Below are 24,931 nucleotides of genomic sequence, written 5' to 3' on the forward strand. Positions count from 1 at the left end.
GAAAACACCTCAAACTGTGCTAACTTTACAAAAAGATTTCTACTTTTCTTCCTCTCATTTATCATGAGCTTACCTATGGTAACTCCCTAGCCAACACTAAGACAGTGAAAAGGCTCCTTTCTTGGTATATGTCTCAATTGGCAGATAATATCATGGCTAAAGCTCACATCTAAGTCCTCCTTTGTAAGCTCCAGAAGCTGCACAAAGCTCGGGGGGTGGGGTGGGGTTGAGATCGGCTGTCTTGTCAATCTATTAGCAAGAAGTACCTGGTCTGTGTGTGAAGAGTGTTATTATAGTGAGCTTTGCTTCCTTTGGCTTCCCCACGGTATTAACTCCCTAAAAGCAAAGACCTAGACATGAAAGCAGCCTGCTTTTAGCTAAGAGCAAAGGAGAATGGAAAGCATCAAGGGCCCTTTCTTGACCCTCCCCAACAAGCTGTCCACCCCTGCCCTCACTGCCCCACTCCCACCAAAGAAAACCAACCGTAACTAGCTGTGATTCTTTCAAGATGTAGGTGCCTACTACTGTTGCGACTCTGCTTATTTGCACAACTCAGCACACATAGTTGTCATTGTTGAAATACCTTCTCACTTTGGACCACCCTGGGCAAAAACTAACTTAATGAGTAACTGAATGCCTCCATTTTTAGGAGTGGAGAAGAGAATAGATGCATAATAAAGATGACTGGGCAGAACATTTGGGCCTTTAAACTTTTTCTTAAAGGTTGTTGCAAATAAAAAAATATTTAGACCCCAATAGTACTAAATAATAGTTGTATTACTTTAAATGGGCATGCTTTTTATTTAAAAATAATTTATACGTATGTTTCTATCCACTATCTCACATGCTTCAGCAACTAATGATCTGGGCATTTTATCAGTACTTCCACAAATGAAACTGAAGCTTGGTGGGGCTTAGGGACTCTAAAAGTCACAACATTGGGAAGTGGCAGAGACAGAACATGGGTCAAATTCCTTGATTCTGTGGACTACATGACTTTTTATGTCTCAAGCTTCAGTGCCCTAAATGTTGAGAATGGCCCAGTTGCTCACTAGATGGGATCCACCTCCTAGTAGATAGCTTGGGTCCTTTTGCGTTGAAACCCAATTATTCAAGGGACTGATATCTTCATAAATAAGGTTGGAAAGAGTCACTATAAAATCTTGCCTGAGAGTTCCAACCATGGTTTAATTACTTAATGGGAAGCAGCCTGTGACATAAGTGTCAAAGCTCTACACGATGTGTTTCCAAAGAGAACAGAAGGAGTAAAACTAGGTTGCTCAAACTGCAGAATCCATTTCGGGAAACTGCCATAGTTCACGACTGAATTTGTTGCCAATGGGTCAATATGGATAGATTTGTTACTGCTTCTAATGTATTTTGAGCTCTGCACTGGACTCGACATGTCACCCATTAAAACAACAACCCAGGATGTTCATTCCTTTATAAGCTCTCTGTCTGCAGATGTCACCTGGGATAAACGGTCTATCACAAAGCTTCTCCATTGGTTTTATCCCTTTCACCAGTCCAACACATCAATGGATTCCTTAATGCACAGTGTTTACCAGCTCACATTTATGAGGATTTGACTTGACAGTTTAGAAGAATACACCATCGAAATGGCTATCCCCTTGTTTATGCCACAGAGTTGCTGGCTGTACTTGATCATTTAAAAAAAATTGGGGAAAAAGATTCTGAGTGGGTTGACACATGCTTGTATTCCTATCACTTGGGACGTAGATACAGAAAAATCAGAAATTCAAGGTCATTCTAGGCTACACAGTGAGTTGAAGACCAACCAGAGGTACATGTGACCCTATCTCAAGGGAAAAAAAAATCTAAATAGCAAATAGAAGTGACTTTAAGATAGTTCCTAATCGACATTTATTTAAAGTTATTGTTTTACCTTTCAAGTATAAACTAACTGCAGAACAAGAATAGCTGATACAGAACTATTAGATATATGGCTGAGAAACCCTACAGCCACTTCCACAAGACTGCTTGGAAGAGGAGTAACAAGCCCATCTCTGAACAAAACAAAATGTGTAAAACACAAAGGAAAAAGATGAAACAAAAGAAGGAAGAGATGAAGGTAGGCCCATTAAGAGAAGCATCTGGCAAAGTTTAAGGTGAGTTTTAAAATTGAATATATCCCAGGAAGCTTGGAAACATATAAAATCTTCTTGGTAATATTCTGTTGTACAAGTGTGCTGAGGGCTTGGTGTAGGCAGTCCTTTGTGAGAAGGCCAAGTTACTTCATTGGAAATATGAGAGTGGTTAGAATGGGAAAGAAAAAAATCGGATCCATTCTAAGTGGAACTATAGCTCAGATGGGATCAGAGAACCTGCAAGGTTAGGTGTAAATGCATAAAAAGTTACCCGCACCCTCCTTCTCCCCCCCCCCCCCCGCCAAGTCACTTGGCAGGAACTACAGCCAAAGAAATGATCACAGGCTGTTGGTGATAGACAAATCTGTAAGAATTGTTTAGGCATTGTCTTTACATTACAGACGGAGAAACTGACTCCTAGACCGTGGAAGGAAGTTTCATTAGGACCCCTGGGAGTTAGAAACAATGCCCAAGAATAGAACTTGGGAGAGCTTGTTATATGCAGTGCATAAGAAGGGGGAAAGTGAGCCAGGAAAGCCAGCCAATAGGATCACTCCTGGTTATGATGTAAAATGTCTCTTCAGGGACAGAAGGAAGATACAAGCGATCTGAACAGACTCTCAGCCATGTTCTTTATCCCAAGTTGTCTTCTGGAGGAGGAGGAGGCAATTTGCAGTTCTAAATGAAATGGTAAATGAACATCATGTTCCAAGTCAAGTTGACTAAATAAATGGATGATGATGAATCACCAGGACCACATGGCATCTTCCCAGATTTTGGGTGAGATTATATAACAGCTAACCAATGTGTATAGTCTGTTCCAAATAGCTATTGTGCCTTGAGCATGACAGATTGGCAATGAGTGTCTTTGCCACAAGAAGTGTTCTAAAGAAAGCCTAGGAAACCACAGGCTGGTAGAATCACTGATCAGGATAGGAATCTTATCCCCTGTAAATTAAATTAGCTACTTTTTGCATAGTGATTTACAGGTTACAAAGTCCTTAAGGTTAAGGATGAACTCTATGTACATTTTGACAATGCCCTTGACAAAGCACATCAAACACTGCCTACAAAAGTTAGATTACTTTGGATAGAGACAAGATTTACAGGCAGAAAATCATGAGACTTTTGTGGAGAGGTATGGCTAGTGTTGTATCTTGAGGTCCAGTGCTTGGGCTAGACAATGTTTTGGTGACTCATCTGGGCAACCTTTATAATTTATATGGCCACAAGAATTGCTAGACACAGGTTGGGGCATCCCTTACTCAAATGTTTGGGACCTAAAGTGCTTCAGGTTCTCAGATTATAGGGTATTTATGAGGCCTTAACTGGTTGAACATCTCTAATCTAAATATTTGACCCTGGTTTGAGCATCATGTTGGCACTCAAAGGGTTTGAATTTCATGCTACTTTGGATTTCAGGCTTTCAGATAAAGCATTGTTAATCTGTAGCATAATTAAAAAAACTCACTTTCATATTTTCAAGGTTACATTGAGGAACAAACAAAACAGTTGAGTAGATTTTTTCAAGAGTAGCCTCTGAAACCATTCTGCCTGGATCGCAATCCTGAATCTGCCCTGTGGAACCAGGAATTCACTCTAGAGTGTGTCATGAAAGCATTGGCAGAATTTACTTCAATAATTCAGAGGATTATTTTATATAGCCATTGGTTTTTAAAAGATTTTAGGAGGAGAGCTAACAAATGTGGAGCACCTAGTATGTTAGTATGTGCCAAATATAGTGGTACATATTTCATCAACTGTTCCTTTGATATATTCTTGTAATAGACCAATGAAGTTTGGTTATAATCCTCATTTGATGAATGAAAAGTTGGAGAATTAGAAAGAAGGTGATAAGATTTGAGGAAATGTGTTCTAAGTCATACTATCATGTAAGGAAAAGAAGTCAAATATATGCTTGCTCTATAGTAAAACTTAACTTTCTAGTCCCTGAATCCTATGTGGAATGTATTGTGAGGGACAGGTATGATTTAAGAAGAGAAGAGGCTTATCTTTATAGTCATAAACATGGACAACAGTATGAAAATAGAAACAGCAAGGCATGTTTATGGGGTTCATGGGACACAAATACACCTTTTGAAAGCTGAAATAAAGGGTGTCTACATAGCTAATGGTAGAAAATATGGCCTGAAGGTTGGTTAGGGATAGATGACAAGACTCTCTTAGAATTCTACAGAGTATTTGAGCTTCATCTTCAAAGCAATAGGAACAGGATGAAGGCAGCTGAGCTAGGGAGAGTATGAGATGCTTCAGAAAGATTAACCTGACATCTGTGCATGATGAATTGTTGGAATCTTCTGCCTGGATCTGTGATTCTTTGTCCGCTAATTTGCTAGCTTAAAGCTCACAATATTCCTGCCTTAGCCTAGAAAACTGGAGGCCACTTAGGATTTGTTTGCAATATCATATGCAGGAGGGTGAGATCAGTAATAGAAACAGAAAAGGTGACAAAGGGGGGAAAAGAACCAAAGATGACTTTAGGCTAAATCTCAATGGACAAAGAGAATCAAGGTACCATTAAGAAAAGAGAAGTTATCAAAGGGGATCCAGTTAGAGATAGTCAGTTTATAAATTTGACTTCTGACCCATCAAATTGGGGATAATGGTGCTAAAGCCTGACGTAAAAATTTAGTAACCAAATGGAGATGTGGCCTGGTAACTTAGGAGAATAATTGAGACTGATAGTAATGATTTTACGTTGTCTCCACAGTATCAAAAAATAAATAAAGATGGGGGATGGAGAGATGGCTCAGGTTAAGAGCACTGACTACTCTTCCAAAGGTCCTGAGTTCATTTCCCAGCAACAACAGGGTGGCTCACAACCATGTATAATGTGAACCATGTATAATGAAAAGGTACTGTTCACTGGACATAGTGCTTTAGGCATGCAAGATGGAAAATACTAGACATCTGCTGTTGACCAAATTGAACCTAATTAATAGCACTTACAGTGCATGTAAAAACTGGTTAAGAGGGAAGATTTCATATTAGTTTTCCTCAATGAAAGAAAACATTTAGAGAGGGAGAGTGGATATGTGTGTTCTTTCTAGAGAAGAGGGAAAAGAGGCTTAATACAAGACCTCTGGCCGGCAGCCAGCTTCAGGGCAGGATCAGGATAGATAGCAGTCAGTAAAGGGAATGAGGCTATGAGAAAAACTGGGCATGGAAGCCTCTTAGAGGCCTAGGACAATCGAGTTTCAGGCAGAAGCACTGCATGGAGAAGAAAAGGGCGTGGTAGTGAAAATCCATCTCTCCCTTGTAGAGAAAACTCATTTCTTCTCTGCGCCCAGCTTCCTTACAAAGAACTTTCTAAGGGAAGAATCCCTGTCGATATGAAAGGCCTTAGGAACTCTGAGATACAGCAAATGGGAGGAGATTTTATTGTTGTTGATTTTGTATTTCCTTATTGATACTAGCATCCCTGGCATTTCTCTTTTCTACTGCTATTGTTTTTATGTAGCTACACAGTGATCTGTTGGAACTATTAGACCAATTTGAGGAAAGAAAATGGACAGGTTTGGAGAAGGAAAAGTCAACACATAGTTTTTCCTTTTAAAGTTATTTCATTGTGAGTCTACTTCTTTTTTTTTTTTTTTTTTATGGTATTGAGGAGTAAACCTAGTACCTCATCCATGAGATGCAAGTACTATACCCAACCACAACCCCAAGCCTCACTTGGGTTTACACAAGATTCCCAAGGTAGCACTGCTTTGTATAACCAAGACCTAAGGATGACTCCAATGGGAAAACAGAGCCCTCTCTCAATTCATTTCTAGACTATGAAAAGCAGGACGATGCCTTTCTAGTCTACCAAGGGTCAGAGATGGGGGAGGAGGCTAAGTTAAAAGCTTCATCTTTTGAGACTATCAACTTTTCTAAAAGAGTTCATGCCATTGTGTGCTGCAGGGATTTTAGTGGAGGTCTAGAAAGCAATTGATTTTTTTTTTTTTTAAAGTTCTGAGAGCATCGCCATTTTCAGCCAGTTACCTGCAAGGAAGCGGAGCTGATTCTTCACTTTCATCATCCCATCACCAGAGCCTCCAATGCACTCATCTTCATCGTCACCACAGTCTCCGCTTCCCAGCTCTTCCTCATCCAGAGTTTTATCCAGAACTTTCCCCTTGGGCACAGACATGGTTCTCAGGAGCTGAAAGAAAATAACAGGGATATAGAAGTGCTCTTTTTTTCCTGGAAGGTTTAGAAGAATGCGTTACCACAAAGTACACATCTTTTAACAACTGTTTTCAACTGGGCATAGTAGCATACATACACTTAGTAGTTCCAGCTACAGTGGAGTTTGAAGCAGGAAAATTGCTTGAGTCCAGAGTTCAACACCAGTTTGTGTAACATAGTAAGAGTCCATTTTTAAAAATCATTTTCAAATTTAACTATGTGCTTATACATTATAGAGCTTCATACTTCTGGACAATTCCACAGCATTTGACATGACTCTTCCATTCCTCTTAAAGCACACGGAAGTCAGAGGATACATTGCATTTACATCTCTATAACATTGTATCTAAGTTCCCAAGAGTCTCTATAGTAGGAGAACACATAGAACTTAAGACTTGACAGGTGAAGCTTCTGTATAGTCTACATGGACATGAAGATCAGGAAAAAAAAATCCCTACAAAATGTCCTTGAATGGCATTTACCTCTATTATATGAAAACAACTATTCCTAATTGAATAAAGGCATAACCAACTCTTAAATGACTAGTACTCTATTTAAATGACTTCTTAAATTTGTCACACCCCATATTTTGACCAGTAGGAAAAAAATTGTGAACAGATTTCTCTTCTGCAGTTTTAGTAAAGCATTTTAAATCATTCTGCCTTATCATAACAAATATGCTTATTAAAGTACATGTTTGCTTTGATTTGGGGGGCATAGCTTTTCAGTCATGTGGCTTACTTTTATGGGATTCCTATCATGCTAGTGTCTCTCTGTGACAGACTCATTCTTGCAGTATGAATGAGAGTCCATTTAATTTCCTTGTCATCTCTCTCCAAGGCTTTATGGTACTCTCCTCAATTCCTGCTCCCATTGCTGTCTCATCACCCATTTTCACCCTCTAGGTCCCACCCCCTTGTTTTTCAATGAGAGTTGGTGATGCTTTATCTTCATTTGTCAACTTGGTAGGTAAGATTTGTAGTGAGTATGGAGTGAGTCTCTGGGAAGGATTTTCTAGGTTAGGTTAGTAGAGATGGGAAGGTCCATCCTAACTGTGGGTACAACCACCCCGTGCATTGTCCTTCTGGACTGTGGATAGATACACCAACTGCCTCATTCTCTTACCAGCTCAGTCTTCTCTTGAAAGGCAGAACTTTATCATTAGCAATAAATACAAGTAGGACTTTTCCTCATACTGACAGCCTCTCTTTGCTCCTTTTTTTACAGGCAATGATGGGTAAATACTGAGTTCCTTTAAATGTTCATTGATGTCTAGTTAGGTGTACTTTTGTGTACTTCCTACTCCATAACCCAAAATACTAAGGAATTCAAAACACAACAGATGAAAAGGGGCTAAATTCAGTTCACAGCACTAATCTCACAAGAGTGTTTCCTTGAGATGCACCCTGATAAATGGTTGAGGCATAACTACTTTGTGTACTTCTTATTTCATAGCCCAAACTATTAAGAAATTGTATTTAAGGGTTGAGGTTTAGTAAAATCAGCAATTTTCACAGCATCAGGAACAGTACTCAGAGGTGACTGCCACTTATTTTCCTGCAAACATATGTAATGATGATTATGGCGAGTACTACTGCATTTTAGTGTCGCTTCTTTGACATATATAGTGGTGCTGATAGTTTCCCTAGTCAGTGCTTTGGCAAATCTCAACACAGTAAAAATAACCAGTAAATTTTTAGTATTGTTGTCAAAGTAGTTTCGATCTTGTGGCTCTCTAGAGTTCGCAGACTTCCAGAGTCCATAAACTATTCTTTGAGAGCTGTGAGTCCATGCTATAACAAACATCACTACAGTTTAACTAAAACTTCAAATCCATCCTTAACCACTAATTTTTATAGGAAAATTGCTTTTGACATAAGCATTTCATGTTAATTTCCAAAAATGCATCCTTTGTGTATACTACAGACTGTTTGAATTAGAGTGTTTTACATGAGGAGATTTTGTGGTTAGGTATATATTAGTGAACTTGCTATTTTTCAAGCACATCTCACATTTGAGCTTTTTATTAATACCTTCAGTAAACACTAACTGAGAACATACTATGAGCAGTTGATCATTGCTGACTATTGAAAGGCTTCCACATAGTCAAGCCGTGCTCAAGTGCCATGTCCTTAATAAAGCCTTCTTGGCAAATGACCATTATAATTCTCTCCCTCTGTCTCCCACAAGTGTTTCTTTTATCTCTACCCCCTAAGTGGCACTCTCTATATGTAATCTGGTACTACTTATATGTATTTATGATTTCCCCCACTATTAGACTGTGAGCTGCTAAGGGACTTCATCCTATGTGTCTTTGAACCCCACAATATTTAAGAAACTATCTGGCATATAGTAGACACTCAATAAATGCACTATTGAACTGAAGCAAAATCTTTAAAGTTACTTCCATAAAATGGATAGAAAAGAAAAAAAGCTCAAAGCTAGGATTAATTGTAGAAGAACTTAGAAATATATATCAACCCCCTTAAAGTGTTTTTGTTTACATATATACATGTGTGCATGTGTGTCACTTCATGCTTGGTGCCTGCAGAGGCCAGTAGATGGTTTCTGGTATCCTAGAGTTGGAGTTACAGTAGTTATGAGCCACTTTGTGGGCGTTGAGAAGTGGGTGTGGATCTTCCTGAAGGGTAGCAAGTGCTCTTACACAGCGAGCTATCTCTCTAAGCCCAGTTGAAGCTCTTTTAGAGCTAAGACCAGTAGCTTATTTCAAAAGGCCATTTCCAACCCTTCATACAATATATCCAGTATTTTTGGGTAGCTCTGTTTAAATGCTCTTTTTTTTTTTTTTTTTTTTTTTTTTTTTTGAGAAACAAAGCTGTTAAAATTTTCCCAAGGACGATACTACTTTAGGCTTTAAGTTATGCTCATTTTGGAGACAACTCCAGCATGGAAGGGGGCTTATGACAGGCTTCCTAATGATTTCACATGGACAGCCATTGAGGAGTCTAGCCCTCACACACTACCAAAACAAGTTCAAACCAAGAAAACCACTGTTGACATGAAATTTTTAAAGAAGAGGATGAAGAAGAGTGCTGAAAGAAGGACAATGTGTCTGAGGAAGAACTGACAATAAATTAATATGGATTTAGTGAGGCCTTGATTTTAGCTCAGAAATCCAATCAGCTAATTCCATTTCACAGTATTGACTTTTTTGCTCTCTTACAACTTACAATGTCTTTCAGACTTAACATTCACTTTATAAAAAGATTGGGAGACACCTGTACATAAACACAGGTAACACAAAGGGCTTAGTGTTGTTGATGAACTGTTTGTCATTTGCAAAGGACAGTATCCTGTCAGCTTTTAAAAATAAGTTCCTGGCTTAGAATAGTGATTACCAATGTCAAATAGTATTAAAACACCAATCTGGCCAGGCGGTGGTGGCACACACTTTTAATCTCAGCACGCGGGAAGCAGAGGCAGGTGGATCGCTGTGAGTTCAAGGCCAGCCTGGTCTACAAAGCGAGTCCAGGACAGCCAAGGCTACACAGAGAAACCCTGTCTTAAAAAACCAAACCAAACCAAAACAAAACAAAAAAGCAAAAACAAAAACAAAAACCAACCAAACAAACCAATATGACTGTTCCATCCACTTCCCACCCAGCCAAGCTCTAAGCCTAAAGCATTTGCCACACATGCCTTCACATAAGCAGAATGGACAAGAGCATTTATAACCCAGAATTGTCTATAGCTGTTATCCCATTAATCCATTTGGTGACTGCTATAGTTGGCTAAACATATAGCAAATGTATGTATGTATGTATGTATGTATGTATGTATGTATGTATGTATGTATGCATTGTTTTTTAGATAATGTCTTGCTATATGTCTCAGGCTTGGCCTCAAATCTGGGATTGTCCTACCTCAGTCTCTGGAGTGCTGAGACTATAGGCATGTGCTACCATATCTACATCTTGATTTTATTTTAGAATCTATTTTCTAATGTATAAAGTAGCATGTTATGGTTTTCATCTATCTTTTTTCTTCATCTTCTAAGATAGAATTTTACTATATAGGCCAGGTTACCCTTGATCTCAAAATCATCTTGCTTCAGTCTTCCAAGTAGTGAGACTGCTGTCATGTATCATGCTACTGCTAGGATATGAATCTTAACTATGCCCCACATGTTTATATAGTAAAGGTCTAGTCCCTAAGGACAGAACATTAAGGAAGTGGATGAGGCCTAGTGGAATGAGTTAGGTCACTAGATCTTTGAAGAGGACATTGGGTTCTTAGCTTGTCCCTAACCTCCTTCCTGGCCATCATGTTCTGCATCTTCATAGGTCCCCAAACAACAAAGACAATTGATCACGGACTGGAACCTGTGAAACCATGAGTGAAAATAAACCCTTTGGCCCTATTAGCTGATTATCTCAGGGATTTTTATCAAAGTAATAGAAAGTTGATTAATACTAACTAACTATACATATATATATATATATGAAAAAGTAAAAGGAAAGAAACAAGGAGAAAATGAATCTCTTTGTATGTAAAACTCAAATATATAATTTTGTGGAGTTTTTTAAAAGAAGGCTTTAAATTGATGTGTTTTACATAGTAAATCTTGAATTTTCTAATCACACATTCTTAGGTTTGTAATCCTGGTTTTCCCAGCAATTAAAAATTTAATTTTCAGACCAGCTGCTAATCTTCCTAAAATAAAATGTGAAAAATAATGTTTGCCTCATACAAGTTTTATTATGAAAAATAAGGTAACTATAATATTTCAAGTGTGATTAAAAACATAGAGCAATTAAGGAATTTATCAAAAATTCTTTAACCAGTTTTTCAGTATTGAATGTTTGCGTTATGGCTACTTCTGATATTTTACACATAGTTATTCTGACCAGGTATATTCATATTGCTTTACATTTTGGATCATTTCTTTAGTCAGATTATTAGGTTAAAGAGTATACACACAGAGTCCATAGACACTATGGGAATGAATGTCCTTTCTATAAAAGTTATCTAAGATGCTAGCTGGAGATGAGGCTCACTGGGCATGCTTGACAGGTGTGAGATCCTAAGCTGGATTCATAACACCTCAACAATGAACATGCAATAAAGACAAAACAAACAAAAAAACAACAACACAACCTGGCTCACTTGCTCATCCCTGTGGAATGTACACATCTGCATTTCTAAGTATACCTATCTTCTATGTTCTTAATGTAAGTGAACCCCAGCCAAGGTATTTTTGTTGTTTGTTTGTTTGTTGAGATGACATTTTAGTATATTCCCAGGCTGGCCTCATACTTAAGGTTCAAAGATATCCTCCTGCCTCCGCTTCCTAAATAACTGGGATTCCACAATAATGTCACACTTTAAGAAAGGTTTCTGCAGTTGCTCTGCTTCTTAGAATTCTCCGGAACTGGCTTTGGACTTGTGTTGAGTTAGTAAGATTGTGCATGACTATACATGTTGAGATCTTTGTTATTACTTTTCAAACCAATTTGTGAAAAACAGTACAGCACAATGACATTCTTCTTTTCCCTGGTGTATGGCCATCATGACCTTTTGCTCTCATAGTTAATAAAAATTTCTTCTAAGGAAAATGAAAACCCTCTTCTACAAAGGTGATTGACTTTATTTGATTAGAAAGGGAAATACTGAAAAGTTATCCTGGAAACAAGTACTCAGTTCATTGAAAAAAGGGAAACAAAACCCTGACCTAAGAAAATGAGAAACATGGTGCAGGAGAAAATAGGCTTTCTAGAACATAGAGACTTCATATTTTTAAATACATAACCAAGATCACAAAAGAGCACTGCATCATGGGACAACATGATTTGGTCAACATTCTTTTCATGCTTGATTGACAAGAGAACAAAGATCAGAATAATATACTTCTTGTTCTTATGGTGATCAAATACACTGAAATGAGGCCCATGGGAGAAACAACTCTTGATCTGTCTATATGGTACAGACAGTACGTCTCTTGTTACTCTCTTCATTGTAAGGGCAAGAGTCTTATCAGCCTTACACTGTGCTGGGACTGAGCACATGTTCTCTCATGTAGTCACACAGTCTTTTTTTAATGCTGTCCTCCAATTTGTGTGATGGGGATGGAAGACTGTCTACTATGTGAACAAGACTAAGTCACTGGGTATTTAGTAAGGATCTTAGTAAAAAAATATCCTTAAGTATTTAAGTCCTGAGCTCCCTAAGAAAACTAATTAGATGACAACATTTATAACTGGGACTTCCAGTTCCCCTTTGTCAACTTGATTGCCTTGATTTTTGTTAACTTCCTATCCTACGGCATTTTCTCAGAGGCTAGGCATTAACTATAACTTGATGGAAAATATTTTTACTATTGCGTGGGAAAGTGAAGAAAGGGCAATAAAACCAGGTGTGGTGGTGTATGCCTTTAATTCCAGTCCCCCAGTGGCAGAGGTAATTGGATTTCAGTGAGCTAGAGGCTTGACAGTTCCAGGGTAGCGAGGGCTTCCTAGTGAGATGCCTATTTCAAAAGTAAAAGACAGGACTGGAGAGATGCCTCAGTGGAAAAGAGCACTGTCTGCCCTTCCAAAGGACCTGGGCTCAATTCTCAGTACCCACATGGCAGCTCTGTAACTCCAGTTCCAAGACATCTGACTCCTATATACCAATGGACATAAAATAAAAATAAAAATTAAAAAAAAAAGTAAAAGGAAACAAAACAAGAAGGGGCAATACGGTTATATTCTTAAAGACACTGGATGCCTCCAGCTTGCTTTCCATCTACTATGTCTTAAATAACCAAATCATTCAATCATGAATGGGTTTGTCTTGAAAAGCTTTGGGTAGCTTGTTAGGATGGAATGAATAAGGCCATTCCTTCTGCTATACAGCTAAGAGTTTTCTTGACTTTAAGCTCTTTAGCATAAGTAACAAAATAGATACTGTAAATATGGGGTTTGCTACATAGTCTGGGGATTTAGCTGGTGCTCTTTGGCTACTCACAGACCCTTCTCTAGGTTTTTTTTTTTTATTGTGGGGAATCCAGGTTACATTTTAAAGCTATTAAGCTAGGCTTACAAAACTGATTTGGAACTGTTTGGGTGATTGGCTCTAAACAACCTACAAGGAATGTTTTGGGGGCCTGGCTTTCTATGTCCACAGTAATGTAAACATATGCTTTACTGTTTGCATTTGAGTAGCACAAGCTAATGGGAAACAAATGTGGTGACTCCAATGAATCTTGGGCTTTTTGGAATGCCAATATGATTTACACATTGTGCACATCCACAGGGCCTTGCATGTGACCCCCGCTTTGCATGTACACTTTCTTTGAACAAATGCACCAAACCACAGCCACAAGTAATTGGAAACAATTGCAATTCCACACTTTTGAGATGAAGCCAGAACCCCACATGCACAAGGTTAGAATTAATGGCTATATATGCATTTTACACACAAAAGAAAGCCATGCTGCCTAGCAGTTAAGAGTGTGAGCTTTGGAATACGACCAGCATGGATTTAAATCTCTATCCAGCCAATTTGCCAGCTGTGTGACTCTGGATAAGTCACTTAGCCCTGCTGAGATTCAACTTTCTTACCTTTAAAAATGGGGCCGAATACTATTAAGTCTATTTTTAAAAAGTATCGGCATTTACATTTTGGAGTTCTGTGGATGCTTTCTCTCATAGAATTTTCTACAATTTGTAATTATACACTTCCCTGTTGCATCTGTAGTAGACTAAAGAAGCGATACAGTCTTGGTTACCTGTGTCTAGCATGACATTTGTCACAAAGTAAGGTAATATTCAAGAAATGTTCATTACGTGGACATAGTGTATTTTTGGACAAGGCACTAAGTTCTCTGACATATGAACACTGCTGTTCAGGATAATGGTAATGATTTCAAGGAAGAAGAAAGCAAGGAAGGAGAAGGGACAGCAGCCCCCACTACACCAACAGAGATAAAGGGCTTGTTAAATATGTCTTGTAAATAATGCCAAGTAAAGTGCTATGGTCATACAATGAGGTACCAGAAAAATCATCTGGGTGGGACATTTTCAAGTATAAGAAACCCCATTTGTATGTTCCTAGTAAGACAAGGAAATGTCTGTGTACCAAGGAAACACTCAAGGATGTTCAGAAGAGGAAGAAGCACTGCTAGAAGCCATGCTTCCATAGGTGCTCCTTGCTGGAACCCCTCTCTTCCTCACCCACCTCTCAGCCTTCACACCCACTTCTCTGCCTCTTCTAGCTTCCACGAGTTTCACTTCATCTTGGTAGGAAAACACTGAGATGTATGAGGACCAGTCTCCCCATGGACTATCCACTCTCTGGATAGTAAGAAAAACTGGGATGTTCTAAAGACTGAATCCATGGAACTCAAGCCACTTGAGATGATGGTTCTCTGTAGTTTGAGAAAGTCATTTACTACCTCTAGATATTTTTCCAATAATGTTACTAATACAGATGAAGTTTGCCTTAACTAAAATGTTTAGGACCAGGGGCTTGGGGATATTTGTGAATGCATAAGAGGTATCCAAGAGATGGGACACCAGTCTAAATATAAAATCCATTTCTAGGCCATATTTACCATAATACACTGTGCAGAGTTTTCATTACTTCTGTGCATGAAACAAAGTATCATGCTGGAAAGTTCTGTTCTCATGGTGTCGTGCTGGCACTCAGATGGTTTCGGATTATGGAGCATTTGGGGTTTTGAATGACCAGATTAAGGCTTTTCAGTTGCTATCTTAGAACCGTAGAGCCTTTTAGTCTTTCTTAGAGAGGGGCTAAAGGCTTATTGTACTCTGGAGTCAGAAAACTTGGCTCCAAATCTGGGCATGATTGCCTGTCAGGCTTAGTACTGTAAACAAATTATTTAACTTCTCAAAGCTTTATGGTTTTTATCTATGAGATAGGCATAGTGATAACTTCTGCTTGTCTCACACTGTGTAACTGTGGGGATTGAATAAAGCACTGAGCTTAGTATATGACACAAGGCTCACACAATAGTATGTTACTGTTATATATTAAACACCACATATTTATGAAGGCAGAATGAATTCTGATTTTTTTAGGTACAGGGCACTATTTAGTTACATTCTAGGTAGAGTTAATTTTAGGAAGCATGCATCTCTTAATGTTACTTATTTTGTTATTACTACTAGCATTATTTTAGTAATTAAAACCCATTCCTCATTTATCTTCTCAGCCTATCCTCTCCAGTACATTGGACTAGGGAGAAATATTAGGCAACATGTCTGTTTTTAGCTTAAATGCTTGTAAAAAGGCTGGACATGGTGGTGCATAGCCGGAATTCCAGTAATCTGGAGGCTAAGTTAGGAGAATTACAAGTTTGAGGCCAGCCTGGTATAGATAGTGAGATTCTGTCTCTGAAAACAAAATAAAAGCTTTATGAAGGGATATTTACAGTAGGATTTAGCACTATTTTGGAATGGTGCCAAAAAAAAGAGGGACTTTATACTGTAGCCTTAACTTGGGACAAACACAGGATCTGTACGTTAATGGAAAGGATAAACTAATGGGTTAACAAATGTAATACGAACTGTATGCCGTAAATTTTATGTATCCCAGCCCCTATCTCTTCCCCTAAGATTGCCTAGGAATCCTAACAGCTTATTCCCAGCAAGGACTTGGACGTAGAGGCTAGACAGCTAGACCAGATGCATAGATAGGACAAGTGACTGGGGGCCACCATTCACTTTATTGGGTGACACTCAGAGGCAGATGTCAAACATTTCTCTCCGGATGCTGGATCCTCTACCTCTGGCAAAGTGAAGTAAAGTCAAAGAGGAGGAGAGATAGTTGATATTCTTAAACAAATGAGACAACTAACCCAAAAGGATATGGTGACCTTAAGATCTAAATGGCTAAATGAAGCTCCCCAAGGCAACCAGGGAGCCTCTTCCAATCTATAGCCAAATATTTTCTGTTAGGTTAGTCTGCCACTCTGTTACTGACGGGGTCTGTAACTTCCTCAAGGGTTTCTAGATTTACTTGAAGAAGCCTCTGTTTTACAAACTAAAGGCCCCATGGAGTTGCAGTTGTGAGAAAAGTTGCACCAAGAAGTTCATCCCAATTAGGCTGCCTGGCAAGCTTTGGCAGTAAAGTACAAACCTAGAAAGATGACAGAAAGGCAGGCCAGCAAGTCAAGCTTTCCTCTGGAGGCCACTGACCCTGAGCATCCCTTTTGCTAAAGATTACAGGCATGCTTGTCCCTGTATCAGTTTTAAACCTCCGTGAAAAGCTGTAAGGATGAACTATGATTTTATTTTTCTGGAAGGAAACCTTACTTCAAAGGCATCTATCTGTGAAACCCCACACCACTGCCTGCTTTCCAAAGGAATTGCCTCCATGAGATGAGGGCCATTGGCAGAAGGCAAAGGGTCCCAGGGTGAGAGTATACCAAGATATTACATATTTCCTTGGGGAACTGAGGTTACATAGCCATGATCTGCGCATTTACTACTGTCTGAGGGCATAAATGTGATCCATTCCAAATAGACATCTTGTGGTTACACTTTTGGGAAATGAGAATTCTTGCCTCTAAAAATAGCCTCAATGGATGAACCACAGCAGCCATGTCATCAAGCACTGGGCTTGAAGAGTCAACCTCAATGGCTGAGGGGGGTGATGATGCTTCACTACCCTTTTTGGGAGCCTCTGACACACTGGGACTTAGCAAGATGTCTCAAGTTCCCCATCAAAGATTCTTCCTTCTTTGCAAGACCAAGTCTAAATCAGGCTTTATAGACAGATTTTTTTTTTTGGGTAAAAACTATTTTTGTCTTCTTGCCATACCATTTGAAAAAAATAAATTTTGAAATAGTTCTGATAAATTAAGGTAGCACTGTAGTATTCTGAAAGAAGAAAAACGACCCAGGGCATGTGGTACAAGTGGATGAGCTGGCACTGGATAGAAAGCTATATAGAATTTTTAGTTTTGTCAGAGACCAGAGAATTTCCAACAGTTCTCTTTCTAACTCTGAGGCAATGGGGTCCTGAGACATGGGCTCTCACAGGAAGCAGGGAACAGGAGCAGGGCCATTACAATGTTCACATCCCATCATACATTTTTAGAGGCTGAAAGAGATGAAACCAAAGAGTAGTGTGCTTACGTCTTTCAAGCTACGTTATGTAAAAGCTAACTTAGAAACACTTGGATAATTATTTTAAATAGAATATTTAAAAATAAATATTTTTCTATTTAAAATTACCCTAAATAGAAAAAAGCCTGCTGGGTAAATGCAGCATTAAAGATACTGAAATGGTTGCCTCTTCAGAATTCACTGCCACAGTTTCATAAGACTTTGATCTCAGAAGAACACTCAAACACTGGACTCTTTAATGTGCTCCTGGCAAGCTTCATTGGGTATGGCATTTGCCAAATGATTGACTACTGCCTTATGGTGTAGTTTTTCATTCTGTACTTTAACTGTTTTGAATGGCAAGGTCAACCAGTGGATGAAGGAGTGTGAAAAGGAACTTCTGGTATTTTCCAATAGAGAAAGAATTTGAACTCTGCTTTTGGTGACCACTTAAGAGAATCCCCTGCCCCCTTTTCAGAGTTAGAGACTCAACTCAGGGTCAAGAATGAGAATTCGTACCTTTAAAAACAGCCTCAATGCATGAACCACAGCAGCCATGACATCAGGCATTGGGCTTGAAGAGTCAACCTCAATGACTGAGCTACACCACCAGCCCTTGCTTAGGACATTTTGAAAGTATATTATGAGCAACACACTTCAAATAAAGTCTACCCAAGCAGACACAGAATGCATTCATTTTCTTGTTGGAATCTCCCACTAAACCGTCTTTTAGCAAAATCTAGTCACTTTGTATCTATTACTTATTGATATTGGCAGCCATTGTACCTATTTCAGTCTAGTAAATTCCGTGTATACTTACACAGGATTTTAAAGTAGTAATACTGGCTGCCTAGGAAATATTTTTGACTTCACATTTGCCCAAATGAAATTTTACAAAAATATGTTATTTCTTGTTTGCCTAAACCAACTTTCATATTCACCTTTCAGTCTCTATGCTAAGAACTGGCTCATTTGGAATATGTTGGCTTGGGGTTAACTTTGCTTCTCTCAACTAGGAATAGGATTGGGGTCTAGTACAGATACAATCATTTCCATTTCTGTCTGGGTCTCTTTTATCATTTCTTCTCATTCATTCATTCAAAACCACATCAACCATTTCTTATACTGGCTCTTCTTACAAATCCATTCCTGAGACAGGCCCCTTGATTTTCCCAGGAAGCTTATTAAAATTTAACTGCAAGGTCTGGGAAGAGCATTATGTAGGCAAGTGCAGCCAATGTATGCTCAGCGCAGGGGAGAGCTCGATCTTTCACTATTTGACTAGGTACATGTTAGTGGAGATAATGGTAAATTCTTTGTTCTGTTGGCTCTATCTGGTGGATATGATATGCATATTTTGCTTGTTTCTGAGACTTAAATAATTGGCTAACTATCTTACCTGGACTCTTTCCCTGTTCCTCAAAATGATTGGGTGATGATGGTGGTGATAGAATGGCAGGAATAAGAGAGTGGAAGTGTGGGAGGGAGAAAAGGAAAACTTACCACAAATTATAGCCAACACACTTCTATGGCTCCACCTTTCTTCTTCACTGAGCTCAATATGGAAGAATGTCTTGACTAGTTCTGACATGGGTTTCTCCACCATCCTCTGAGATTCCTGGCAGTCATATTCAATTAGCATCTTACCCCTTTTCCCTTTCCCATAACATTTAACCTTACAATGGGTAACAGACACACATTCCAAACATTGTGTTCATTTAATGATTCTGGATAGAGTGATACTTTTTAGCTTTGAAGACATAAATTGAGTGCCCTACTTACGTGCAACAGGAAAAGAGGTAGCTGAAAGCCAGCACACTCACCTCTCAGAGGATGACACGTAGTGTGGACAAAAAAGATCTATTAGAAGTTTTGAACACAGAGAAGTGCTCAGTATTATATTCAATGCCTTCCTAAGGGAGTAAACAAGGAGTATTGACTTAGAAAGGATTTGAACAATTACACAATCCAAGTCCAATTCCCTGAATTTACAGATGAGGACAGCAAGTCTGTACGGGTAACAGATAGAGCATCTTCCAACCACACAACCAGCTTTTAAGACTAAGATTCTATAAGGAATGCCACATATCTCCCGTATCCTTGGAGATATCACAGGGAATTCAGTTCAGGTTGGTGAAGAGGCAAAGGTTCTTGAGAGCTGCAAAATGAGTTTAAGTATGATAAGATGGAAACGAAGTTCTCTGTCCTAAATTCTTTCCCAAACATGGCAACATCACCGGCAAGGGGGATGGCAACACAGGGCCTGTGCATGGGTAGGTAAGACAACAGAACACACAGCCTAAGATATACATGGGCAGGACAAGAAAACCTACAGAATCAACTAACCTGGGCCCACAGGGAACCACAGAGATTGAACCACCAAACAGAGAACATACTTGGGACAGACTTAGACCCTCTGAACATATATAACAGTGGTGCAACTCAGTCTTCATGTGAGACTCCTAAGAGCAGTCTTTGACTCTGTTGCCTGCCTTTTGATCCCTATCCACTAACTGGCTGTCTTCACAATAGGAGAAGATGCACCTCGTCCTACTACAACATGATATGCCAAGTCAGTTTGATATCCATGGGAGGCCTCCCTTTTTCTGAGGAGAAAGGGAGGATTGGAGGATGGGGGGATGGGAGGAGAGAGGGAGAGAGTGGAAGGAGAGGAGGGAGGAGAAGCTGCTATTGGGATATAAAGCAAATAAATTAGTTATGTAATTAAAAAAAGAAATATATGGGTCCCCAGGAGGTTCTGCTTAGTATGTATGGAAATGTAGTGAACTCAAAGTAGGTCAAATTTTTAAATGTATATTTTATTTATTATAATGTATTCACATTACATCCTGATTGTGATTCCCTCGCTCTTCTCTTCCTTTTCCCACCCTCTCTCCCTCTTCTGCCCTATTTCCCCCTCCTGGACCTCTGACACTGAGTCCAAACTCAGAGGCAATCTGGGAATTGGAGAAGGGAAATCAAATGTGTGTATTTAATTATATACAGGTATAAAACTCTCAAGAATGAAGAAAAACAAGTATTTTAAAATTCTTTTTTGTGTTTTTTTTTGTCTTTTATAAAACACAACATACAAATCCAGCATGGTGTACCAAGAGGACTTGTACTTTTTGTGCAGAACTCATTAACTCCTATAACCTTGCAAAGTTTTCATTTGTATCCATTTCTTATGAGCCAGCTAACTCAATCTAGCCATTTCCTTTCCTCCTTTTTATTCTTCTTCCTAAACACTTTAGTAAGTCTGAATCATAATGAATCCTTGTGTGTGTGTTTATTTGCACACAATTATATTTTGTTTTCTACTTTCCTCACTCCATTTAAAGGCTCTAACATTTCAGATGGCTGCTATTTAACGAGTTTGCTTCTGAAAAGAGGCAGGAACATATATAATGCAACCATTGGTAAAATTGTCTGTAAGGACTCCACAAGTTCAAACTACACTGTAAAATAATCATCTGAGGCGACAGTACAATGACCTTATATTCCAAGCATACTCTCCACAACACCAGGGAGAGAATGGCCAGAAATTCACAGGTATAAATATCCATGCCTCTACAGATCCCTTGGTTAGAGGAAAGTGCTAAATTTTGTGACAAGTTATGTCAAACATGGAGGGCCACAGGGGTTTAAAGAAGGCAAATGTTACTAATCAAGTTATTCACCATCCCAACACATGTCCCTGTCTGACCCTACCCTAGCTTGACATCTATTTCTTTTTCCTAGGCATACAAGCCAGCAATAAAAATGTGTTTCCATTAATTCAACTGGGAAAACTGTTCCTTCACTTGAGGCATTTAGGCATTAGCATCTTTATATGGGTCAAACCTGTATATTTAGAAACATTACCTTACTTTTAGAGGGCCACACCTAAATACTGCATGGATCTGGGAAATTTCCCTTCCAAACTGTATGGGAAAGAATTATACATGTCTGTTATTTTTCATGTCCCTATTTCACGATATCCTTGTAATTCACAGAACATTTTCACTATTTTGGCTAGCTGACTGGGAGTTAACAAAGAAACAATACTTACAACTGGATATAGTTAGTCTTCTCTCTAGAGGATCCCATCTTTTCCAGCGGTTCCTTGAATATTCAGTCTGTCAATGCACCCGTCTAACTGAGGTGCCACGTTCATGCACAAAGTCCCCACTCAGCCAAAACCTATCTTTAAATTCACTCAAGATCTTGTCCATGGATAAATTTCCAAGTACTAGCCTCTACATTTACTGAATGGAGATTATACCAACTGCCATGCATAGCCTATCACAAAGAAAAAATTTGACGTGGTACTTGGGAACACAACAGACAGCAGTAAATGCTAGATTTCTTTGTTGATAGTGATTAATCATGGTTTTAGATATGGCTCCTCTCTGGTAAACTATGCCCTTAACACATGGCTTTGTGGAGAGAGTGGCTTACTAAAGAGATGGAAGGAAACACAAGAGGGAGAGATGCTTTGGCATGCATGAAACGTCTCTGGATGTCCATGTATTTACTTCACATTGGCATCGGTCTAGTTCTGCTTTTAAACATTAATTCAAAGTCTTTATGTGATAAGCAAAAAACTTTTGTACTATCGACTACAGTTAAGGAAGGTGTAAAATAAGACCAGCTACCAATGAAAACTATTTTAAGGGCTAGGAGCATCTCTAAATATTTATGGCTTTTGGTCAATGTGGCTCTTCTTCTACTTAGTTTGCTTCACCAAAGAACTTAGTAAAAATGTTCCAAGAGTTTTTACAAAACAACTCCCCCCACCCCCACTCTCCACCCCCCCGCCCCCAAAAAACAAAAACAAAACAAAACAAAAAAACAAAAAACAAGGTCAAGTACAAAGAATGAAAGAAAATGAAACTGAGTTTGTATATAAAACAACAGAGGGGAATTATGAATGGCAGTAAGTTATATGAAAGACAGAGAGACAAGAGAGACACATAGAACATATGGTATTATGGAAAGAGCCATTGCAATAGGAACTGCAGTTTTCTCATCCATAAAAATAGCAATTAAAAGCATGGTGGTGCACACCTTTAATCTCAGCACTCAGGGAGGCAGAGGCAGGCAAATCCATGTGAGTTTGAGGTCAGCCTGGTCTACAAAGCCAGTGTGGGACAACAAAGGCTACACAGAAAAACCTTGTTTCAAAACAAAACAAAACAAAACACACACACACACACACACACAAACAAACAAACAACCCCCCCCAAAAAAAACCAAAAAGAAAAAAAAGGAAGCAATAAAAAGTAGATTGCTTTGTCCTGGCAAAAGTATCAGGCTGCACAGAACATCCAAAGTAATAAACAGTAAGTATTCTGGAAACTACAAGAGAGTGATGTTTATAAGTACAATGGCTCTACAAATATTAATTAACTTAAAAAATTTTTCCTTCTTATGGCTGATTTAACTGAAAGGGCTGGAGAGATGACTCAGCAGTTAACAGTACTTGATGGTCTTTCGGAAGACCAGAGACCAGTTCCCTAGCACCCATGTAAGATGGCTCTCAACCATCTGAGGGGGAGTTCAGGAAACCTGACATCTTCTTCAGCCTACTTAGAAACCCATGGGTGTACATGCACATACAAACACAAACAAAACAAAACCAAATAAGTAACATAAGTAACAACTATACCAGACATCTATGGAAGGCTCCTTTCAACAACAGCAGACTACATATGATCACAAATGTACATGGACCATTCTTCCAAACAAAACATCTCGAGGCCATAAAATCGGTCTCACCAATTTACAAGTATTTAGAATCATAATGGTTTGCCCTCAGGTCACAATGAAACAAATCAGTAATAGAAGATAATTTGAGAAATTCACAGCGCCTTAAAAACTGTCATTACTGTCTAAAATGAACAAAAGGAGAAAAACAAGGGCAATTAAAATATAGTTGGAGAGAATGACGTTATAGATATAACATAATATGCCACTACTTGTGGGATACAGCAAAAGCAGTGCTGGGAGAACATTTTTAGCTATTATGAGGAGAAAGATCTGAAATAAATAACCGACACTTCTAATTTAAGTAACTTAAAAAGAAGAAGAACCAAATAACCTAAAGCAAGATGCAGGAAAGCAAATAATAAAGATTAGAAGAGGTTGTCAGTGTGGCTCAGTGGTGTATAGTGTATGCTTAGTAATTCTAAAGCCTTGGGCTGAATCTTTAGCACAAGAATTAAAGCTAACAACATTACAGACAAAGCAAGCAAGCAAACAAGCAGGCAAACAAAGAGAGAATTTACAGGACCGAAGGTTGCTATTGACTTTTACAGAATCATGGAAAGTATTGAGATTGGAATACGAACATGGTATGACAAGAGACTGAAAAGTTTATATGAATTAGTCAACTCCTTACTATTAAAACTACGCAGATTGACTCAAGGTGGGGGGAAAAGGAAGTATTTGAATGCCAACAGAATACAAAAGATTAATGTTGTAACTGAAAAATATTCATGCAAAGGGAAGCTCACTAGTCAACTGCACCAATCATTGAACAATAGCATATTTATTTCTATAAAGATGGAAGAAAGAACAATTCCTGTCTTATTCTATGGAGCCAGTATTACCCACACTAAAACCGGAGAACATTACAAAAACACAAAAGAGCAATCTCTTAGACATACAGACACAAAGATCTTTGAAAATATTTTAGATTTATTAATTTTATGTGTATATGTGTTTTGCCTGCATGTATACGTATATGTACCATGTGTGTGCCTGGTGCCAGGGAGGTCAAAAGAGAGCCTCGGATCTTCTGGAACTGAGAGTTATGCAGTTGTGAACTACCATGTGGGTCCTAGGAATAGAACCTGAGTATATGAAAGAGCAGCAAGTCCTCTTAACCACTGAGCCATCACTTCAGCCCCAACAGTTTAAGTGTTTTAATGATAATAAAACTTGCTCTTTTTTTTTGGCCGTTGTTAATTTTTGTAAGTGCTACAGATAAAGGGCCCTGCTTAACTATCCTAAAGTAATTAGACTTCTACGTATGTCAGTGTTTGCATTCAGAAACCAGGAGTGGTGTTTACTGTGTTAGTGGCTTCTTCTAAGTTAATTATCAAAACAAGGACACTGCATGTAACTATATCCATGTCCTAAGCACCTCTGCAAAGAACTATGAAATGAGACACCAGTTAGGTTCAGGCCTCTGACTCTAACTGGTTGATTGCTAATGGATTTGGAGCTGGTAAATGGCCTTAACTCCACGCACACTAGTCTATTAACCAGCCAGCAGATAACATGACTTCTTTATTCTCAAGCACCATGCATTTTATTCCCATTATACTCTAGACAACCTTTCCTATCAAGGTAGCTATTTTCTGGTTTTCATTTAGCTCCATAGTGTTTATATCACTTACAAATAGGATATATCATACACAGTAAAGCCAGATAATTCCTAATAAAAATTCCCTTCGGAATCTGCTGTAGTACTGATGCAAATCAAAACTACTAAGTAATTTCAGTGGGTACATGTGGTCTAATTGTTACATGTTTGCCCATAAAACAAAATGTTAGACTACAGTTTATTGT

The 24,931-nt window shown here is 38.7% G+C and overlaps 1 protein-coding gene and 1 long non-coding RNA gene across 2 annotated transcripts in view; one reads left to right on the plus strand and one right to left on the minus strand.

The window, feature by feature from the left end:
- Gpc3 (glypican 3) overlaps nt 1–24,931 on the minus strand; it is a 352,553-nt gene that overhangs the window by 35,790 nt on the left and 291,832 nt on the right. Inside the window, exon 7 of the mRNA XM_051142244.1 lies at nt 6,117–6,276. Coding sequence (XP_050998201.1) covers nt 6,117–6,276 — 160 coding nt within the window. The remainder of the gene's footprint in view (nt 1–6,116; nt 6,277–24,931) is intronic.
- LOC127185723 (uncharacterized) overlaps nt 1–24,931 on the plus strand; it is a 76,625-nt gene that overhangs the window by 34,135 nt on the left and 17,559 nt on the right. The window lies entirely within an intron of this gene.

This window comes from Acomys russatus, chromosome X (assembly GCF_903995435.1).
Source record: "Acomys russatus chromosome X, mAcoRus1.1, whole genome shotgun sequence".
Taxonomy (NCBI): domain Eukaryota; kingdom Metazoa; phylum Chordata; class Mammalia; order Rodentia; family Muridae; genus Acomys; species Acomys russatus.